This window comes from Pseudorasbora parva, chromosome 7, assembly GCF_024679245.1.
Source record: "Pseudorasbora parva isolate DD20220531a chromosome 7, ASM2467924v1, whole genome shotgun sequence".
Taxonomy (NCBI): domain Eukaryota; kingdom Metazoa; phylum Chordata; class Actinopteri; order Cypriniformes; family Gobionidae; genus Pseudorasbora; species Pseudorasbora parva.
The window spans coordinates 8,898,553-8,921,710 of record NC_090178.1 but is presented as its reverse complement, the minus strand read 5'-3'; the positions used below and the strand labels follow the sequence as shown (position 1 = coordinate 8,921,710).

The 23,158-nt window shown below is 37.3% G+C and overlaps 2 protein-coding genes and 1 long non-coding RNA gene across 4 annotated transcripts; 1 reads left to right on the top strand and 2 right to left on the bottom strand.

The window, feature by feature from the left end:
• Window positions 1-3,088: 3,088 nt before the first annotated feature.
• Window positions 3,089-18,981, bottom strand: fxyd3 (FXYD domain containing ion transport regulator 3). The gene is made up of 8 exons (XM_067447996.1): window positions 18,822-18,981; window positions 8,691-8,741; window positions 8,428-8,463; window positions 8,288-8,320; window positions 8,108-8,182; window positions 5,111-5,147; window positions 4,955-4,998; window positions 3,089-3,782 (listed from the first exon to the last, which is right to left on the bottom strand). The coding sequence occupies exons 2-8, from the start codon at window positions 8,722-8,724 to the stop codon at window positions 3,763-3,765; spliced, it is 279 nt and encodes a 92-aa protein (XP_067304097.1). The 5' UTR covers window positions 8,725-8,741; window positions 18,822-18,981; the 3' UTR covers window positions 3,089-3,762.
• On the top strand, window positions 11,985-18,246 carry LOC137082664 (uncharacterized). 2 transcript variants are annotated; one of them, XR_010906386.1, is made up of 4 exons: window positions 11,985-12,271; window positions 12,686-12,771; window positions 13,372-13,491; window positions 18,039-18,246. It is a non-coding gene; the product is annotated as an uncharacterized lncRNA (long non-coding RNA). The 2 variants fall into 2 exon arrangements; XR_010906385.1 differs by lacking the exon at window positions 12,686-12,771.
• A 620-nt stretch (window positions 18,982-19,601) lies between the features above and the next one.
• fxyd11 (FXYD domain containing ion transport regulator 11) lies at window positions 19,602-22,787 on the bottom strand. The gene is made up of 7 exons (XM_067449543.1): window positions 22,702-22,787; window positions 20,863-20,907; window positions 20,466-20,498; window positions 20,347-20,361; window positions 20,154-20,228; window positions 20,026-20,050; window positions 19,602-19,921 (listed from the first exon to the last, which is right to left on the bottom strand). The coding sequence occupies exons 2-7, from the start codon at window positions 20,894-20,896 to the stop codon at window positions 19,894-19,896; spliced, it is 210 nt and encodes a 69-aa protein (XP_067305644.1). The 5' UTR covers window positions 20,897-20,907; window positions 22,702-22,787; the 3' UTR covers window positions 19,602-19,893.
• Between the last annotated feature and the right edge of the window lie 371 nt (window positions 22,788-23,158).

Sequence of the window (23,158 nt, the reverse complement as noted above, 5' to 3'; positions counted from 1 at the left end):
TTGAGCGAGTTGTGTTCAATCAACTCTCTATGTTTCTTGAATGGGACAACCTCCTAGACAACAACCAATCCGGCTTCAAAAGCGGCCATTCGACTGAGACTGCCTTGCTCTCGGTAACTGAGGCACTGAGACTGGCAAAAGCAGCTTCCAAATACTCAGTGCTCATTCTGCTGGATCTGTCTGCTGTATTTGACACAGTTAACCACCAGATCATCCTGTCAACACTTAAGAAGACGGGGATCTCAGGAACTGCTCTCCAGTGGTTCAGGTCTTACCTCTCTGGTAGGTCCTACAGGTTGTCATGGAGAGGTGAAGTGTCTGAGTCACATCATCTAGCTACTGGGGTTCCACAGGGCTCAGTCCTTGGACCACTTCTCTTCTCCATCTACATGTCATCATTAGGTTCTGTCATTCAGAAACACGGCTTCTCCTATCACTGCTATGCTGATGACACTCAACTCTACTTCTCATTTCAACCAGATGATCCTACAGTCAGTGTTCGTATCGCTGCCTGTCTGACAGACATTTCTGACTGGATGAAAGAGCATCATCTTAAACTCAATCTTGCAAAGACAGAATTACTTGTTTTCTCAACCAACCCAGCACTTCATCAAAATTTCTCAATTCAGCTTGGTTCATCGACCATAACTCCATCAAGGACAGCAAGAAACCTTGGAGTTGTGATTGATGACCAGTTAAACTTCACTGACCACATTACTGCAACAGCTCGGTCCTGCAGATTTGCTTTATACAACATTAGAAAGATCAGACCCTTCCTATCAGAACAGGCTGCACAACTCCTGGTTCAAGCTCTTGTTCTCTCCAGACTGGATTATTGTAATGCTCTTCTGGCTGGGCTTCCAGCATGCACTATCAAACCCTTGCAGCTGATCCAGAATGCAGCGGCGAGGGTGGTCTTTAATGAGCCGAAGAGAGCGCATGTTACGCCTCTCTTCATCAAACTGCACTGGTTGCCAATGGCTGCTCGCATCAAATTCAAGGCACTAGTTATCTCCTACAAAACAACCACTGGCTCTGCACCAATATACCTAAACTCACTTGTTCAGACTTACACACCCTCCAGAAGCTTGTGTTCTGCGAGCGAGCGGCACCTCGTGGTTCCATCCCAAAAAGGCATGAAATCGCTCTCATGGACATTTTCCTGGACCGTTCCCACCTGGTGGAATGACCTGCCGATCTCAATTCGTGCTGCCGAGTCTGTAGCCATTTTTAAAAAACATCTTAAGACACATCTTTTCCATTTGCACTTGACCAATACAGAATAGCACTTACTGATCACCACAGCAACGATCAAAAAGCGCACACTCCTGGATCATATCTACGTCTCTCATCCGGATTTGTGCCTTCAGGCGGGTATGTTACATAGTTATAACTAACTCTAGGAATGGGGCTACTAGCAGAAAAGGTTGCCTTGTCTTCTGGATCCATCGCAATGTCTTCCAAAGTAATGACAGGGGTGGAAATGCATATAATCAACCTTTCAGCTAGCTGTGTGCCAATGCATCCTGGCCCAGAGCTTCTGACTCGTCCTCTTCTGAAAACCACATTGGGCAGTGAGTTGTCTGTCTGTCAGCAAATAAGTCCACCACCCTCCCATTGGGATTGGCACGTTTTTGCAATCTGATTGTAATGATCGGAAACATATGGCTCTCAGAGAGATGAGATGGACATACACTCCTTTTCAAGGTGTATGAGATGTGAGAACTTGTCCCACCTTGGTGTTTAATGTTAAAACAACACTGTGGTATTGTCTGTTCTTACTAAGACATGACATGACAAGCCTTTAGCTGAAGTTGAAAATGTTGCAGAGCTAGCCACACTGCCTTCATTTAGAGGATGCTGATGTGTTGAGACGTTCTCTGCCACACACCCTTCAATTTCTAGTGCCTCCACACACCTCGCAGAGATGCATCTTTTATAACAAATACCCTCCTTTACAGGAAAGATGTGGGTTAGTGTTTCAGAGTGTGAGCACATGCTACAGTCACTGTCATCAAAAGGCGTTCGTTTTGTCAGAATTGAAATGGTCTAAAATACATTATCCCAAGCCAGCCGCACTGCTGGTGTTGTTGCAACCAACATCTCAGTTAGATTAAGGAAATATGCATAGGGTAGGTGCCTGCCCATTTGAAACTTTGCCACTGTCTTTACAATTCCCTGAGATCGGACAAATGTTAAAGTATCTTGCTTGAGTCCAGCCTCATGCCAATGAACGGAACATTTTGAGTTGGTATTAGGCAGCTCTTCTTGTGTTAGGCAGCTCTTCTCTATCTTCAGCCCTAATGCTTCTATGTGCAATAGCAACAACTTTTTCTGCCCTCGCGTGTGCTAAGACTGGCCGCACAGTAGCCAGGCGTTGAGATAAGGAAGAATATGCATGCTTTAGTGGTTTAAAGGCTGTAGTGCAACTCGCACATATTTGGTAAAAGTTCTGGGAGCCAGGGCTCTGAATTGGTATGTCACTCCATTGACATGAAAACTAAAAAACGTTCTGTGATGTGCCACAATTAGAATGTAGTAGCATGCATCTTTCAGGCCTAATGAACCAATCACTTCTGTTAACTGCACATAACCTCTGCTATTCGAAGCATGTTAAATGGTAGACACTTCAGAAAGACATTGAGGTCACACATATGGTCAAGTGTGTGTGTGTGTGTGTGTGTGTGTGTGTGTGTGTGTGTGTGTGTGTGTTCTGCCGTCTGGAATGAATGGAAGTAAAACTGTGTTCCACACTGCAGTCAGGATTGACACTTGTATAATAGTGCCTATGTAATGCCACATGTCAGTGAGTAGAGGGCGTTGTTGAGTAAATTTCCAACCCTTCTGATACTGTTTATCCACCATTATTTTTCAAATCACATATCATTTTCACAATTTTGTTTATCTAGCTTCAATTGAATAATTGATTTAAAACATTTCAAATGCATGAGCTGTACATGATAATAACAGGTCAGTCTAAATTGTCAAATGCTTGTCTGAATCCACACAAATCTCATCTGAAGGCTTTGAGAAACAGTAGGGTGTCGGACAGCTGGAGACAAAGAACAGAAAACATTGATACAGGTGCTTTAAGTTTGAGTATCTTTTAGTTTATTTTAGTGTTTGTGTTTTAATGATACTGACAATTTTTCACACAACAGATGAACAGACAAACTCATAATACAGCTATCATGTTTGTGATGAATAGGCTGGAAATGAAAATAATATCAAGCACATGACAATATCAGAACGTAAATATGACAGAGGTTGTTTTTTTCTTGATAACATGCTCTTTTCTCATCCAAATGCAAAGCAAGTCTGAACAGTAAACTAATTCACACAGAATGCAACAGTGTAATATTGGATGGACTCACTAAAACTTACAGTAATATTTGGTTAAAGGTTTTCACGTGAGACTGAATCAGGACACTTCCCTTCCAAACCTACATCCAACATAATTTAATACAATTTCTGACAGGATAAAAAAACAATTTACATTAATTTGTTGGTAATCGATTTATATTAAGTGACATTACAAAGATACAACTGGCATAAAAAAACAAAAAACAAAAAAAACAAAATTGTATATGAATTTTCACCTTCCTCCTCTATGATCTGGAGCAGATAAGCAGTGAAAACACAGAAAACCTTTGTATCAGGTTCCTCGTCTTAAAGAGAAATGATTCCTCTGATAAACCAGCACATGGGATAAAGGAAGGCAGAACGTCTCCTCTGATTGGTTCAGGTCAGGTCAGTAGGTTTTTAGCATTCACTGGCCCTTGCTGATAAATAGAGAAGCATTAAAGATGAGTATCACATTTATATATTTAACTGATTTTACATGTTCAGGATATTTATCTATAGATCAATCTCTTACAATGAGAACACAGGGGAAACCGAATTGCCTAGAGGAAGAAAAATGTTCAACTTATAAACGTATAAAAAGTGCTGTCAAATCAATTAATCGTGATTAATTGCATCCAAAATAAAAGTTTCCTTCATGTATATATTTATGGCATATTTGCATATATATGCATATATATATATATATATATATATATATATATATATATATATATATATATATATATATATATATATATATATATATATATATATATATATAATATAATTCTTAAATATATGCATGCATGTGTGTGTATTTATATATGCATAATAGTACACACACACACACACACATATTATGTAAAGACTAACTTTTATTTTGGATGTGGTTAATCGCAATTAATCGAATGCTTAGCACTACTTATAATATTATATGTTATTTATTATTTATATTTCTTTGGGTCGACAATGTCCTAATTAACTTTTTTCAAGCCAATTTATCTGTCTGACATCAGAAAGTTCCAGACCTCCACAACATTTTTTGCAGCCTAATTTTTTTTTAATTGCTCCTTTTCACCAGGAAGTTGAGGTTTTAAAATGACAGCATGTTTTATTTGCACAATGAACTAATTAATCTCAACAGATCAAGACAATTTGACACTCATGACCCCTTTAAATAATTCCAATTCAATTCTAATTCTTTTATTCTTCACTATAGACAATTAGATACTGAATAAAACATTTACATAGCACATCTTTGTATCCTGTTTCCCCAACCCCACCCTCAGGGATCATGGAGAGAAAATATTCCCCAGGGAGATATTATGACTCATCTTGGAAACCATGTGCCGGGTGTTGTGGAGACAGGCCATACGGGCCCACCGCTGAGCACAGACCCATGCACTGTATCCCACTGCATCACAGGAGCACTGGCACAGCAATAATTAGCAGATGGAGTTCATGCGTGGAACACACGGCCTTCAGACCACACAGGTTTATAAGTGGCCTGTTTCATAAAGGAACTTGTGGGGGAGAGTGCTAATTTATACCAGGTTACTAGCACTGGCTTCATGTTACTGGTTGCACAGGGGGATAAGGGCGGTCATACCTGTGTCATTGAGCATCGCTTGAGCGTTACTTCCTGTCCTCCTCCTGTCAAAAGAGAACTGCACTTTTAGAGCTAGTCAATATACATACGTTGATGTACATACAAGTAAAACACCACAATGTGAAACTATCTAGTGGTATATTATTGATTTTATACCTTTTGTCCTGGTTGAATTTGCATCTGCAGTGGCCACCTGTAATAATGGCAAAGGATGGTTTAAAAAGGTTGCTGGGTGTATCAAAAATATGTCCAGATCACTTTTATTGTCAAAATCCAAAGGGAAAAAATGTATAAAATTACACAAGCAAGAGTGTTATAACTGTATATCAGCACATCTGAAAACTGTCAGTTCAGTGGACTATGTAAATGAATCCAATGATTATTATTATATACCGGATTCATAATCTGCTGCTTTTGCTAGCTCAAAATATGCACCCAAGCCTCAGTTACTAATTAGACAGTTTAATAATAAAGTAGTTAATATTGAGTAACTTACATTTTATATATGTTATTGCCAATAAAAATAAAAATACTTAAACAGTTCTAAACAAAATCGCCAAAACAGAACCAATCTAATGTAGTGGTGTTTTGTTTCTGAAAGATTTGGTGATCAGGTCACTGACTCATGCTAAATTCAGAATACTCTTACCAATTCAGCCAAATAATTATATTGCAAAATGAGTTAAATAGTAGGTCCCACTTTACATACTGAGTCTCTTTAACTAATATGTACTTTAAATTAATAATTTGATACAAACTCACACTTATTGTACATAGTTACATTGTACTTACTCAAATAAATTCTGAGTAATATTAACTTCATGTGCTTACTATAGAGTTACAGTTAGGGTTTGGTTTAAGGTTAGTTCCTTGTAATTATGCCTAATTTATTGTTATTAGTTTAGTAAGTACATGTACATAACTACATAATCTTAAAGTCTTACCCATAAAACACAGCTGTTTAATAATTTTTGTACTGTCCTCTTAACTCGCGCTTACTGTACCACACTTCAATAGCAGCACACGTCTTTTACAATACATCATGAACATAATGGACCCTATCATACACCAGGTGCAATGCGACACCAAGTGCGGCACAAGTGTTTTTTCAGCCAGTTATCATTTCCACATCCTGCGCCACATTGTTTAAATAGCAAATGCATTTATGCCCATTTGTGCGCCCATGGCTGGTCTGAAAATGTCTGAAAAATTAAAAAATACTGCGCGAATCCCTCTAGACCAGTATTTTTTTTTTTTTTTTTGTTATTTAAAGAGCGTTAGTAATATGCACCTATAAGCGGGTCCACAATGTTCGTACACTGCTCTGGAAAAACAAAACTGCATCCAATGTTTCCTTAAAGATGCACTATGCAACTTTCCGTCCACTGGAGGGCGCCTATTCAAAACAAAGGTGTAGTTTGATGACGGCAAGTGTGAGCGCAGTATCTTGGGAAATGTGGTCTTCACCTCACAGCCGGTGGAAAATAGGACTCGGACAGAAATCATGTTGATGGATGCGGTTATTAACGTTACAGTAGTGTAAAGCAGAGCAGGACCGAGTGTTGTGGAGCTGAGCACGGCCGCTGGAGCAATTGTTAAACAAATACCCAACTCGCGAGTACCGGGACTTTTATTATGATGGGACGGGACACAGTCGCTGGGGGGCGCGCACTTCCACTTTTTCTGGTCATGATTATAAGGTAAAGCCAGCAGCACTGTTTATCATATTAGATACATTTGAGTTTGTTTAAAATTATGTTATGACGTTACTTTGTGCGTTCGCTCGGCACTGCTGTGACTTGTTCACACTGCTAAGAGAAAAGCGCTTCTGTAGAATAAAACTGAGGGTAATGCAGATATGACGCAGTTGACAGGTGACTCGCTCAAATGCAATGCTGAAACGTCCTGGTCCTATGTTAAAATAGCAATTTTCTCACAATTTACAAATAGTTGGAAACATTTGGGATATTGTAAGTACTCAACTGAATAAAATATATAACGCTGGCCTAGTGGTTTTTGGATATTTTACTGTAAAAATACTACATAGTGCACCTTTAACGCTGGGTTATTTGGAAAGCTTTGGGAAGATCTTTTATCTTTCTCTTACAACAAAAAACACACTCCTTTAGTGACATCGTTGATGTTGTGGTCTAAAAACAAAGCACTGCCGACAGCTCCTAGCCTGACAAGCCAGATCCAGATCATGATGTCTGGGAACACACCATTGGCAGGGCCGATTTTCAAACTCCCTCTTCACGCAATAGGATAGCGCTACAACCAACCAGACCCATACCCAGTCGGCAAAACTCAGAACATATCTTCCTTTTTTAAGAATGACTTCAGTGCTATTCTTTGTCTTTTTCTCAAAGAAAAGCTAAACTCCAAGTCTTCCAGAGTCGTGGCCAAAGCCGATTCAAAAGACTGCTGTTTGCAAGCTTCTTTGTTTTTAAGTAGCAGGAAATTCACACGAAACCATCGCGTAATTACGTTAAGCCCACCCACCGACTCCATACACGATGTGATTGGCCTGACTTTTTTTTCTCAAGCTCACAAGCCAACGGAGAGTTGCTAGATGCCCCTGGCTGCAAATTACATTTGCTGCCGTTAGGGTGCGTCTAGATTTCTAGGCTGAACAGCTCCGCTCCCGTAACCTGAACGAAGCTCATTGTTGGGCGCGCTCTCACTCTCAATCTCAATCTCGCAAGCGTTCTTACAAGAGAAATCCCCATACAAAGAATTCTACACATTTTGACATAATACATGGACATACTTGGAAAAAAAAAACTTGGATCATACTTGGATCATACATCCAACATTTTTATTTTATTTTATATTTTGGCCATGTTTAGCATAAGAATCCAACTCTTTAACAGTTTAAATAAGCCGGAATGCATAAAATAGCATTAGACCGATTTAATGTCTCTTGTCGCCAGTGTTGCCAAGTCTGCTTTCCTCCCGCGGAATTGGGCTGCTTTCAAAATGTCCCCAAACAAACAGTTTTGTTGCGCAGACCTGGCAATCTTTTTTGTCGCCATCTAATGGTTTAACTAGGCTATGTAACATGCAAAATGGTAGGCCTCTATATCTTAAACCGTGTCTGAACATTGTTCAAATAAAAATTTGTTATCTGTAAAATTGAGTTGACAAACTCACTTAGGAGAATAGTGATGCCAATCAGACACAGAACTGCTGCCAAGATCAGACCTCCGACCCGAAGCCTGTGATAATCTGGTGAGAGACAGAATGAATGACAATCAAAGAAAATATTATGATGATTTTAAGAACTCGTTAAGCATTGGAATAAACTCAAACTAAAAGATGTGTGCAACTAACCAAAAGAGAAGGGATCTTCCGCTGCATTTTCCGCTGCAAAACCCAAGCCGGGAAAAAATGGAATTACTCTATGTAACAATATTTTATTACAAGGATGAAAAGAGAAACAAAACAAAAAAATTAAAAGTGAGATATCTTACCTGTTTGCTGACCTTCTGCCAACACAAGGGAAAAAACTACAAAAGTAATACAGTATATTAGCAACATAACATCCTAAGGTTGTACAGTCACATGTGTGTGTGTTTATTATTTATAATTACTTGTGGTCTATACAGACAAATGCACCTAAAATAGTTTCTCAAAAACATGGACACTAGACAACAAGCAAATATTTTTAAACATAAAGGCTTCAAAAAACATTCATGTCAGTTTGGTACCAAAAAAACCCCCCTAAAAAACTCACGTGTCATGAAAACTAGTGCCAAAGTCTTCATCATGATTGTGTGGTTGTAACCTGTAATACAAAATTAGGTTTGTAATGAAAAATTAAATATAATAAAGATGCATCTACTCTACTTAAAATTACCTCTAATTTAAATGGAGTAGTTCATGACAGAATATTTATTTTTGGATGAACTAACCCTTAAGGCATGTTGCAGGCTTTATTGTGCATGATTCATCAATATTAGCTTATTAGTTATTTTATATATATTAAATTGTCTTTTAATTAAAAAAAAATGCTGCTGTCACCAAACCCTTTATCTTTTTTCTTCCTCTCCAGCCACCTGACTTATGATCCAATCATCTTCAAAGTCCCTTCCCTACATTTTCTCATTGATTATCCTTTTTCTCTCAAACATAAGTCATATTGCAGTAAAGTCAAATGGATTGTTGATGTGACCTGAAGATTTTCACATTAAAACAAGTGTAATAATAAAGTTAGTGTTGAAAAGCAGATCATGTATCCGCTGCGCACATCAGAGCAAATTCCCATTATGCTTTGCAATCCACTTATGCTCTAAATATAACATGAATGCCTGAATTATTGTCCTCTGCCAGCTTCACATCAACAAAAATGGGGTTAAATCAAATGATCACAATCCTTGCCAATGCATCTGATCTGATTAAACACACACTGGAGCAACAAATAGCAGCTCTTGAGAACACAAAGCAGACCTGGATCAAATGTCAGCAACGGCCTGAAACATCTCAGCAACCGAACGTTCATACACCAACCAAACAGCTGCTAGGATACACACATCAAGACGCGAAACCCCTTCATATGAAAGACGACCTTTGTGCAGGGGGTTTACGTGATCCTGCAAATGCATATTTATGTCTACATCGTAACTACAGGTCCACTGTGGAAACACGTCTGAGCACCAATCCAGAGCTTAGCTGGGATTTTCCATTTCGTCTCCGAGAGACCAGAGGGAATGCTGTGCCCATCCCTACCAGCACGAGATGATGTAACAACCTCCACCTTCAGCTTTCAACCATGGTGGCAGAGAAGGGGGGAAATAATGGGTTCACCAGAGACGTGCTGAGACTAAATAAAGTCCAGTATTTTAGCCCTTTGATCAGAGAAGCCTTTGTCAGCGTGAGCAGCGAACAGTGCAGCAGTTAATCTAGAGCTTTTCAGAGAGTCTCCAAAGAGGTTTAATATGTCCCTTGTGTCTGTTTTTATACCTTTCTTGCACACATGAATTATCTCATTTCCTTCTTCATGTAAACACACATGCCACATTAGTGGTATCATGAACATGCATTAAATGTATTTATAAAGTAGGCCTTCTTCTTTTCATGTTCTTAAGCATGGGTGCCTGATCAATTTGTTTATGTAAATATAGCCAAATTAGCTGCTGTAGAACATGAAATTTGCAAACAGGTGCTAGTCTGATGGTGATTTCACTATTAAAGGAATAGTGCTCTCATTCTGTCACAATGAACTCATTTAAATACAACTGAGAATTCAGAACTTGAATGTTGGCTATACATTTCGAAATATACTACAAAATTGTATTGCATTTATGTCATTTTTGTCCTTTTAGTTGATTGGCAGAATTGTGGCGACTACATTTTAATCTAAACTTTTTGTGGCAATTTTATCGACAACTTTCCTGCAAGTCTTATTGGAGATCGCCATGACACCCGATACTTCCTGTTGACGGTATCTCAGTTCTGGTTTAGCACACAGAGATAAAAGTTACTCGTGGCGGTGAAACTGATTGCATATGCTGTTGACAGACAGAATAACTCAACAGACAGAATGGCTCAACATGTGCTGCTGTTGGGTGTACAAACAACACAAAAAAACTTAAGGGTTTTATGAATGGGACCTGCTTCCAACATAAACGAACCCGTTTGACATGTTGCATAGCACCCTACACACTCCATTCAATGCCCAACGACGAGACAAAAACACGAGACTGGTTAGCAGCTCTAAAGCTAAAAAATCCACCAAAGAGAGTTTATGTCTGTTTCTTACCATTTCATCGACCACAAACAGTAATTCAACTTAAAAGGTTAAACATTTATATTATATAGACTCATTACATGCAAAGTGAGATATTTCACCCCTTAATTGTTAACATTTTTATTTGCATTTGTGTCTATATAATATGTTAATTTAACCTTTTTAAAATACTGCAGTACAACTGTATGTTTCATGACAGGGTATGTTTATTGTTTTCAATCATTTACAGATTCAATGTGTAGCTAGACTGCTCTAAGGCCGGAGACCAGTCGTTTTCTGTCTTTGCACAGCAGAAGCATGTCTGACACGGCGCTGCAGCTGCTATTGATGTACAGGGAAGGCCTACTTCATGTTAAAACATAAATATATAGCATACTGATACAGCAAAAACATGTCGGCAGCAGCCTGTTGACTACATATCTATGGTATTGACGGCAAAATAGGCTACAGAATATTTTGTTCTGTATTGACAGGTGCAATATTTCAAAATAGATAAGTATGTTGTTTTTTAATATTACAATTAGGCCTATATCTGCATTTATGTTAACCTAGAGACTTTAAAACATGAAAATGTAATTTATTAATATGTATTTGTGTCAAAATTACATAAACACATTCTCCTATACTATTTTGTATGTAAACACTTCCAATATAGACGTTGATTCTATTTCTAGCATGCACACGTGCAGGCAGTGCTCCAACCATGGCTCCAACCTGATAGTCTTTTTTGTGTAAAATTTGTAAAAAAAAAATAAAATAAAAAATAATAATAATATTTATTAATTAATTAATAAATAAAAATATAAATAAACAAGTTTTGTGTTGAAACCATAGACCGTAAAAAAAAATGTAACCATAAATAAATAACCCAAAAATATATGGTTGAAACCATAAACATAGATACCGCCGTCCGCCAACGAAACGTGAAAACACCGGCCGTGGGACTCGAGAGCAAGTTAGACGTTTGCATGAATATCTTCTTTCTGCAATAGATTTCAGTAGATGATTTTGCTAAACTAACACAATATGCATATACCTGCAATATTTCACTCCATAATACTGACACCGCTGTCTGTTGCTGTGACGACACATCCTTTGTTGCTTTGTCCGAACCAGAGCCATAGAGAAAGATATATCTCTATATGGCTCTGCTCCGAACTATTTACTTTGGCGAATCAAAAAGAGAGAACGCATGACTGTTTAAAAAAAAAAAAAAAAAAAAAAAAAAAAAAAAGTAATTTAACCAAAATTATTGTTTATTTAAATACAAGTAGTGTATGTTATAAGAGCAGTATCACAGTTCCACTGTTGGCCTAACAGAACAGCTTCGTAGGCTTTTTGTATCACTTGCCCTTATTTTCTCGTTTGAGACGGACCTTTTTGATAATTCGGTTTTAGAATGATTCAGTGACTCGCTAATCCCCAGTCACTGAATCATTCTGAACCGATTCATTCGAAACATTGATTCATTCAGATAACGCCACGTGCTATACCCATGGCTCTGCCTCTGTGTATGGTTTGGATTCGTTTGATCAAGACAACGCAATTGTCAATGTTATGTTTCATATGTAAGTTACTCAACGTTCTTGTTTATGTGTATGTTGCTTAAAATTATTTCTTTCAATAGCACGATTCCCAGTGCTTGCTTAAAATTAGGACATGGAGGAACAATATATAAAAACTGATTACTGATGGAATGTTCATTTTTAACATCTCATTTGAAGTTATCTTTTTCCTGGAGATAAATAAAATTATAGGCTACTTTAGTAGTATGCTCATAACTTTATTTAATGCCAGAACTATATAAAACAACAAATAGTTCTTTTATCAGTACCAAGCAGTGCAAAGATTATTCTCCCAAGAAAATGGCAAGAAAATCTGTTTCTAGGAATTTCACAATCTTCTTAAAGCTCATCATGTTACTGTACAAAGAACAAGAGAGAACAAGGAGAGAGCATTTCATCTCAATGTTCTTGTTTAAGGCTTGACAGTCTGGAGGTTTTGGCACCCTCCTGCCAGCAGAATCACCCAGGGTGCACGGAGACAATAATGAAAGTCCTGTGATCTGGTAAGGTCACGTTGGCTTGCCAGTGTGTGAGTCATGGGAAAGAATGAGGAATTGTGTCCAACATCACTTCCTTGTCTCACATTACAAACCAACCTTCCCTCTTTCAATGTAATGACTTGTTTCTTGCTTCTTCTTTTTTTTGTGCAGTTGCCATAGTCTATTCATTCTAGTAACAATAATATCTCTCAACCCTTTTTGCTCCTCATATGCAACATTAAAGCTTCATTCAGGGAATAAGGAATTTAAACAAGATAGTTGAGGAATATTGCTCACTCTGTGTCTGAGAATGTCAGTACTTTAGTCTGAATACCTGTATTGTTTGCCACAATTTGTCATAGTTTAGTGATTTTAACAAACCCCTAACCTTAGAAGGATTACCGGTACATTTTGCTGTAAAACTCGTCCAGCACAATTTTGTGCTACTGAAAATGGTGTGGCTTGTTTTCTGATACATTAACTTGAGACACAAAACGGGTCAAATATCTTACCCCATTAACAGATATTTTTTCTTTCATTGGGGTAGAATGAATATTGTTTTTGAAGTGTGAAGGGGTGTTTCTTAAGTGATTTAACTCATGATTTTGTGCTTTTGACTTATAGGTAGCCACGAGCAGCCAACCACCCAGAGCACCCTAAGCTAGAGATGTAGCAACCACATGGTAACCTGCTTAAAATCATCATAACCACCTTTGAAACCAACACACACGTAGCATCATGGTGGTGAGTTAAAAAGAATGCAGTAATGGCTCTGTCTGGATGATAGTTTACTAGCAAACCTAAATTAGTAAACTCAGTCCTACACTTCTCTCTCCTAATTACAGTTTTTATATTTAGGTCACTACTTTATATTTATGTCTACAATTTTTTTTTTTTTAACCAAACTCAGTCTAAGAGCAGTTATTTACAGTTCTGCACCTGTATTGAGGCTGTATACTGTAGCTAAACGCAGAATGATTTTGGTTATTTCGGATTAATTGTTGCATCTAATCTTACCAGTAAATACTGGTGTGAGCAGCAAGCTATCCGTTTGACCTGACGCACAGATTCATTTTACTTTTACACCTGCATTTTCTTTCTCCACTGTTTACGTTCACTTAAAACTAGGGCTGTCGACCTAAACGCATGCGATTCATTTAAAGTCGTTAAAATAATTTTACACAATTAACGCAAATAAATTACAGAAGTACGTGAAGCTGCGACATTAACATAATTTGCATCACGTAGTCGATCATAGAAGTCGGGAGTTGATCACAATCACACTGAGCATCTGCACCTGTAACCCTGGTAGGAGGAAATTTCCAATCTAACTATTTAACCCGATTCTGCCTTTTACAATCACAACTGCGATTCTCTGTTTGTGAGTTTAAGCATTAAACTCTGGGAAAGTGTTCAGTGTAATCTGATTCATTCAAACAGTCCAAAACAGTGCTAATGTCAAGAAGGCCAGGCTGATTAGGCTACATCAGAGAGAATAGAGACCCACAGTGTGTTTTAGTGAATTGTTTATGTCAGTGTGTGCTTTGCTTTAAAACACAAGCTCTGTTGTATTCTGCGATTGTTTCTGAAAAGCACAATTTTGGTGTCATACAGGTAGCGTGTGAGAGTCTGTTATATTGATGCACTGAGAACGTGTGCGCACTCTCGATCACTGATCTCACGCAGCATGTACATTTCAGTGCATTCACGTTGTTTCCACACACACTCAGGAAGGATAATGTTTGATTTGTCACTTGTGAACGTTAGTGAGGACCGGTTTGCGAACGAATTGTTCGTTTGAACCGGTTCTTAGTGAGCCAGTTCACCAAATCGGACCGAACCGTTCCAAACAGTTATCATTCCCCAGTAAGCACTAATCCACACATTTCTAAAGTTATTCACTTTTTGATGTGTCTGACTCTCCCTCTGAATTGAAATAAACCAACATCACAGAGTTATTCAGTTAACAGTACACTGACTTAACCTACTGTTAAGAGAAAACTGATGATGATAAATGAGCATGAGCAGTAGAGCCGATGATATACTGAGCATTGTTATGTTTAGTAATCGTAGGTTTTTGCAGTCAAAGCGGTTGACTAAGGCCCTGATCACAAAGAATGCGTTTTTCATGTTCGAAAACGTAAGGCCTTTATTGAGAAAAGAGCAGTGCGCTGCAACACACTGGAAGGCCCGCCTCTCCATTCATTCGATTGGACAACAGAAAATAAACGCGATGAAGTCGGGCGCTTTTCCGCTCAGTGTTGATTTTTTTTCAACTTCAAAACCACGAGGCGCACTAGGCGGTTAAAACGCAAAGCGCCCAGGGCGCATAAGCCACGCACACAACGCTCTCTGCCAACTGAAATCCATTCAAAAAAGGCGCCTCTCGCTGCAAAAATGCATTCTGTGTGATCGGGCCCTTAGGAGCTGCTGTTCGGTATCGCAGCTTGAGAGGTCTACATTTAAATGTCCATTTTCCATGAAATGTCTAAAATGAAAACAATCTTGTTGTTGTTGCTCTGTACACATACACTGTGATGAATTCTGTAATGTTTTTTTTTTTTTTTTTTGTTTTATGGGTGCTCAGGTTTGTACAAATGTATTATATAATAGAATGATATGGACTCCTTATATTTGGTTATTTGGTTTCCTTTTGGAGTTCCCAATGATCATTGAAGCTTGCAGAAAATACAGTTTTGTGACAATCCCCCTTCAATCTGATTGTTTACTTTGGTTATAGCAAATTATGACAAAATTATTTTTAAATAATATAAATGGCGACAGCTTAATTTCATAATATGCATGCGAGCAAGCAACAACACCTGCAATTATTCACGATAAAATGTTTTTATCTATTGACAGCCCTACTTAAAACATAACTGACTGTGTTTATGCGAATACTCGCGAAGACCAGCATTTTGACCAGCATTATTTTGTGTGTATTTAAATGTTGAAGTGCAATAAGCAGCAAACAAGAACTGCGTTCATCTTAACATGCATTCATCTTGCGGCAGCGCGAGCGGTCACATGATCACGCCGCTCTCAATAGTTCTAAACAAACCAGTGCTGTGTCAATACATTTGAATAGTCAACAGCTTCACTATACTGGTATTTGCAGCAATTTTTGGTAAACTTGATTATTACATCAACCGCTTTTACAGTATCATCTTAAAATGGAGAGTGATGGAGATGCAACATTGTAATGTTATGCTCCTCTTGTATATAGCCCTGAGATATTCACTACTGTCATAGCAAAATGTGACCGTACATTTTTTAATTAAATAAATGTTATTAAATAAACTATATTTTAGTTTAGTAATATTTATTGAATATTTTGAGGAGATCTTTTGGTACTAAATACTATTTTTGTATTAATTATTCATTGAGAACAAGACATTCTCAATAATTATTGTTCATTAATGACCACTTAAAATATTTTTCTTCTCATATTTATGTTATTTATATTACAATAAGTAAATTAATTAAGGTTAAAATAGAGAATTCCAAAGCAAAGAGATGTTGTGGACGAAAAAATAATAATTTTCATTTGTAATGCCATTACCCACTAAGTGCCTGTATGGCTCTTTAATAAATAATAGTCAAGTTGCTTAAAGTATTGCAGATCATAACTGCTTACTTATTTGTAGGTTTTACATGTTAGACATGGTCAAATACTAGATTTCTTTAAATGTGACATTTTAAAACGTTAATAACAAACCCCCTGACCCACCCCTGTCTGACATGTAAACCTCCTCATATATATATATATATGAGGGGGTTAGGCAAACAGAAGACAAATAGGCAAATAAGCAGGCACATGGGCATATAATAGTGGAGAAATGACATGCATAAAAATATGTTTACTACAAGTAGGAAAAAGAAAAAGAAAGCAGTACACACTACTTAGTTGTATAAGTGTGTGAGTGAGTCACTTTTTCCAAACACAAAACACTTTTCCCAAACACTCCACACTCCATATAAGAGAACTTGACACAATCACATGGCACACAAAGGATGCACGCTATGTACACAGGAATCCAGACTACAGCTATATTAGGAACAAAATTCCACCCCTGTGAACACGCTGTGAACTTTGAAGTATTGTATGATTATACACTCCAGCACAAACACGCTGACAGATGCCCTTTAGTAACACAGGCCGTTGAAAATGGAGATGAAGTAAAACCATGTAGTTCAACAGTGTTTTTGCAGACAAACCACTCAAGAAAAGTCATCAATATAAAACTAGATTTGTATTGATGTTCACGATGCTTTCAAGCTCTTTGCTGTCCAGAGAGAGGCAGGAAGGAACAAGACATTCTGCTGAAATGAATCACTGTTCCAAAAACCACAATCACGCCCTTTCCAGGGGTTAATGTAGTGCTGTCTTTGTGCTCCCTTCTGTTTCCATGAGCTGATCATGCAATAAAACCAACACGCTGAAAATATGGCCATGAGCATCTAAACGTAACCCTTTCACACTACATGTTCCCTTACTTTGTGATGGAGAACTGGAACGCTGATAAAAGCTAAGAGGTTTACCACACAAAAATGTGTTTTGAGACAGATGTTGGGCTTCATGATGCATCTCCAACTTTAAACACCACGTTTAACTTGTTTACTTCATGAAGGACTGGATTTCATCCGCTTTTCGATATTTACAGCCAGCTCATCATTCAGCCTCCATGTTCCTTATTTAGATGTTCATGTAACCCTTCCTGTTCAAACTGCCTGCTCCAAGCGGGACTCGAACTCGAGTCGGTCGCTCTGACAAGGGAATACGATCACATGAGAATGCGTATCAATAGTACGAGTGTGCATTGTCGTGGAATGTATACGGCAATACTCATTTTGGCATGCATGCATTCCACAACATTGCACACTCCGTATTATTAATACGCATTTTTGTGTGATTGGGCTCAACAAGGAGGCTAAAGGCTGCAACCACTAGCGTTGGTCGCTAGAGCGTCTCTTGAGATCAGAGGAGTGAGGTTTACTCGCACAGCGACTACTAGCTGGCTTCCATTACATTCACAAATATAAATGTGTTACAATCTCTCATTAAACTAAATTAATCAAATGTACAGTAGCAACACTAAAGATGTCCAAAAAGCTAAAATAATACCAAGAATTATACACACTGTAAAGAGTATTTCTACTTGTTGCAGCACCAATAGGTTTCTGTCATACAAAACACAACTAGATTTTGTTCAAATAATATTCAATGATGAAGAGATTATTTAAAGGCTGGTATGTTCAACAAAGAATCCATGTGCCTGTGATCTTTAAAGGTTGCAGTGATCCAGGACGCAGCTGCTGTCCAGCGTGAAGCTGCAGGACATTCCAGTTTACAAATCAGTGAAAGAAAACTAACTCGTACAATGAGGTCCAAAGTCAGAGACCACCTTGAAGAGCCCCATTTTCTTTTCTTTTTTCTTCTTATTTTGTTATTAAAGCCTCCAAATAAATGTATAAAAAATGTAAATAATAAATAAACAGTTCACCCCCACCCCAAGGTATAGCATGAAATGAAGAACTTTTTTTTTGCCACACTGACCATGTGAACTCTTTTGTACAGACTTTTATAGAAGCACAGCATGTTATCTGTATCATACTCAAATCATGCTAGAGAACATGATCCGTCATATTTTACTCATACAACTCCACTGTCACTGTAGCAAAAGGGGGAGGAACCAAATTCATAAATATTTTTCAGTTCGACTTTTCACTTATTTTGTTATGCTTATAATATTATAATTAAATGAGAAAAACGCAAACAAAACATTTTTAGTAGTGGTCTCAGATATGCAGGTACTTTTTAATATTACGAACGTATACGTTTTTCTTCTATAAAGTGTCAAACAGATCAACAGGATCTTTCAAAGGATATAAAGAAAGATCCCATATTCCCGTTAAATCCCATTAAATATTAAGCACGTCGACAAAAGCTCTTTCAAAAGTTTCTGAATGCATAATTATCCTATTTTAATACAATGAACTTGACAAAATCCATCAGACGTAGCATATGTTTCAGTATACAAACATTAAAATGGTGTCTAGAATTGATTACTCACCTTTATGAAGGGGAAAGAAACTGAAACGTTGAAGTTTGAAACGTGTTTTTGGAGGAACCACCCTTAACACATGTAAAGATCTGATCTAGACAGACTGAAACCAACACCCTACACAATCCGCTCAACAGGTTGGCTCAGTCCTGAGTGGGCTGAGTTTTGAATGAAGGATCCTTTCTCTTGGAGAGCTACTCTGATAGTTTTTTGTTTGTCATGCACGCTCAGGCTGAAATGATTCTGCTGGGTGGACACAATCATTCAAAAAGGCTCTAAAAAACGCATTGCCTTGTGTTTTAGGGTTGAAAGAAATGTTCGTAAATGGAAGATGTACTGGTAATTTTCTGCCAGGATATTTTACATTTTTCTATGGATTATTTACACTGTAAACACCCTTTAAAATATTTTTTATTTTTGCAGCGATGTCATAGAAGAATCATTTTTTGGTGATTCCAAAGAACCTTTCAGTGGACATTAATAATTTAAAGAACAGTTTTCCACCATAAAGAACTTTTTGTGCAAAGGTTCCATGGAACCATAGATGCAATTAAAGAACCTTTATTTTTATGAGTGTACAACATTGATGAACGGGTAAAACTAATATAAAAATTAAGAGCTATTATTATTGCTACTATCTTAACATTCCCCTTAACATTCTTCAATAATGCATTTCAGCATTTGATTCCACAAGTTATCCAGACCACCTGAGATATTTAAGCTCACCTTGCACAAGGCCAGTATAGCAGCCAAAATAACCACAGGCATAAAAAAATGAATCCAAATGCATTTTTTGCAGGCCTATAACTGAGAATCTTTATTAAAGCGCCACTTGAAGAGATTACTGAAAATGTATAGAATAATTCTACAAATTCAAAATAACAGCAGCTCAGTTTTTTGGGCATGAAGTGTGATTATTTAATAAATTAAATGGTGTGAAATGTTGAAACTGGAAAAACTACATTGAAATTTAAGTACAAGTAAGAAGTGGAGCTAGCCATTTGTAGTTTTTAGACAGAAAAACACAGTCTTCTTGATCAAATATCCAATGAAAAGTGTCAGCAGATGAAGTCCCTGATCCTTAGATTTTGCTTGCATCTTCTTCATCCCTGTCAAAGAGATGAGATACATTTTATTAGTTTTCCCCCCTTAGTAATACATTTAGGTTTAAAAAAAAAAAAAGTGTATTTGATGCTGAGATAAGGTGACCTACTTTCTTTTTGGTTTGCACTGCCCCCCTGTGAAGATAACAATCTGTTACTCTTTCTGTGAGTGTATAATGTCAAACATAAGGTTTGTGTTAGGTAGAAAATGCATGTGTAAAAATTCAGAGCTACTTACAACACAAAACTGTAACCCCTCCCGCTACAAGCAGGCCTGTGAAGACCAAACCCCCGATCCTCAGCGCCTCATAGTCTAAAAAGAGCAGCAGTCAGCAGCTAGCCAAATACAGCTTAAAAAATTATGAAATATATTATGTTTATTAAGTTTTTATTTATTAGGGAATCATGCACATCTGCCTCAGAATACTCACTGTAAACAAAAGGATCTGCAAAGGCAAAAGAGAGAGGAAAAAATGAGATCACTCATTGCATAAGACTGAGAGGCTCAAAAGTTGAATAGCGATGTGAGAAAGAAACACTTCTGCCTTACTTGCTTCAGCTTGACTAAAGAGTGCCAAGAAGACTAAAGAAGAAAATAAAGATTTGAGACAAATCACACACAAAGAAGGAAATAATTAGTGACATTAACAAGCTAATAAAGTATCAGGTTAGACAAAATGGACAACGGTTATACACTGAAACATTGCATTGGTTTTTCAACATTTAAAATTTTATGTTAAAATCATATAATATATTTTGTATATGTAATGAGAACTTAATGCTATAAAAAGACTGTATTGTTAACCATAATTTACTAAAAGCTATTTAAATCGATTAGTCCAAGCATAAATGTGGATGGAAAGTCTCTTTTGAATGTTTGACCTTCAGGCCCAAGGGCACAGATCTGTCAGTGACCTTTACTGTGTACATAAATAGTCATGACTTACCTGTGAGGAGAACTAGTTCTGTGAGCTGCTTCATTTTTACCTCTCCTGATCAAGGACACACACATACATACACACACACACACAAACACACACACACACACGCACACGCACACGCACACACACAATAAATTAGACATTATATAATTATATTATCCATACAAATTGTGCAACTCTAAATCTGCACTAGATCTCTGATACAGGCATGACTTCAATGTCAGAAGTTTGACATGTGATCGAATTGTACTTTTGAGTCTTTTCTATGAGTCATTTGATTTAGGTCATTCTTGAAATGGACTGATTCACTGGAGTGGTAGATTTACACGTGAATGACGATTTAAATCTGTTTCTTTGATAAGACTTCAGAAGACCCATGTTGTTTGGACTTCATGATGCTTTTATGGGGCTTTTTTCATTCAGCTTAATTATATTGAAAAGAATGGCCAACATTTATGTTCCTCGGAAAAAGTCATATTGGTTTGAACATCGTGAGAGTGAGTAAATTACAAACTATTTTACAAAAACACTTTAAGATAAAACATGATTTATAAAAAAAAAAAAAAAATCAGCATACATCACTAACAAATTACCGGCTACTTGCAGTATTATAATTAGATGGAATATGTTCCTTTCCCATGTGCAGGTCAGCGGTGAGACGCAGACTTATGAGACGAAGAATGTTTGTTAAGAAACTCCAGCTGTAAACGCAGCTGAGAGAAAACAGCCCTCGTGTTTTAAAAGTAAACAGAAACGACGGGTCAACGCAGTCGGGACGCAGCGCGTTCCAGGACACTGCTGGTGTACCCTTGAACGCCTGGAGGTGTTTTGGAAAATTTGCCCTCCCACCTCCTCTGGTTATGGAATCATCTTGGAGAGCGTTGGAGCAGTAATTACGCGCTTTCTTGATCACACGTTGAATTAATGCAAGGCTAAAAATGATTATCTATTAAAACATAATTCCTTTGAATTAAGCCTTTACTCTTAAAAATTAAGGTCCCAAAAGGGGTTTTTCGCAGTCATGCCATAGAAGAACATTTTTTTGTTTAACTGCTCTTGAAAGAAGAATTTTGTATCTTAGTTAAAAGAACATTTAAAAAATCTACAGAACCTTTTTTGCACTGTAAAAAACCTTAGCAGTGAAAAGGTTCCATGGAGGTTCTTCATGAAACCATCAATGCCAATAAATAACTTTTAATTTTGAGTTATTTTTTCATTTTAAAATAATTCTTGAAATGTCCACAAATCTAAAATGCCATGGGGTCACCTTCACCTTTCGGCCTGTTCCTGAGAGAGAAGGACTTCATAGCAATGGCACAACCATGCTTAATGTGTGCAAATTGTTCTTTTAAGTCTTTTCTATGAATCAGTTGATTCAGATCTTTCTTGAATCAGTTGAATCAGATCTTTCTTGAATCAGTTGATTCAGATCTTTCTTGAATCAGACTGATTCAGTTCTCTTATCACAGACTGAATTGTCCAGTCAGCCCACTCAAAAACCTTTATTTTTTAAAGTGTTCCAGGGATTTATGTACATAAATTTCAAATAAATAATGATTTAAATGTCTATATATCTAAAATGACATGGGGTCACCTTCAACTTTCAACCTAATTCTGAGAGAATCTTTATCTAATCGTCGTTCATTTTTTTGTTAAATTAATAACTTGGAGCATGGATTTTGTATTTAATCACAAATGGCAATGAATCAAACATTAATGAAAATTTCTAAAGATCATCACTGGCATGCAAGTTAAATCAATAATATTACAGGGGGTCGTTCTTCATTGCATCATTCCCATGTCACATTTTGCACAATCCATTATATAACATGACCATAATCTTACCTTAGCAGAGGAACTGATGGCTCTCCGAGGCGGTAGATGTTAGATGAGGCTCCTCAGGTAGGCTAAACTCACAACCTTTCTGTCTTTTCTATAACCTTTAAAGATAACCCCTCCTCACTGTATACACATAAACAAAGCACAGCATATCAGATCGATGCATTTTGGGTGTGTGCATCACGTCATCTTATCACCTGTTTAGCCCAAAACATGACCTGTGTGTTGATGAATTACACATCCACAGCTTAAAAGTTGTTTAAGATGGAGGGCAACATGAGTACACTGACAAATCAGTGTCCTTTAAACGTTCTTTACTAGAGGTATTAAAGCTAATTTCCTTTACCCCACAGTCAACAGTAATGTGACACTGTGGGCAAATAGTGTGTGTGGGGTTTGGGGGTCTTCAATTAAATTAAACAAAGTATGTTATACTTATACATATATTGTAAAAAGATATATA

Bases quoted from the DNA above. Each gene is read 5' to 3' on its own strand.
- fxyd3 (XM_067447996.1), bottom strand. From the start codon at position 8,724: ATGATGAAGACTTTGGCACTAGTTTTCATGACAC. The intron at 8,464-8,690 runs GTGAGTTTTTTA...TTACTTTTGTAG, and splicing joins GGCACTAGTTTTCATGACAC to TTTTTTCCCTTGTGTTGGCA. The intron at 8,321-8,427 runs GTAAGATATCTC...TGGGTTTTGCAG, and splicing joins GGCAGAAGGTCAGCAAACAG to CGGAAAATGCAGCGGAAGAT.
- fxyd11 (XM_067449543.1), bottom strand. From the start codon at position 20,896: ATGAAGCAGCTCACAGAACTAGTTCTCCTCACAG. The intron at 20,051-20,153 runs GTAAGTAGCTCT...TTATCTTCACAG, and splicing joins AGGGGTTACAGTTTTGTGTT to GGGGGCAGTGCAAACCAAAA. The intron at 19,922-20,025 runs GTAGGTCACCTT...TCTCTTTGACAG, and splicing joins CAGTGCAAACCAAAAAGAAA to GGATGAAGAAGATGCAAGCA.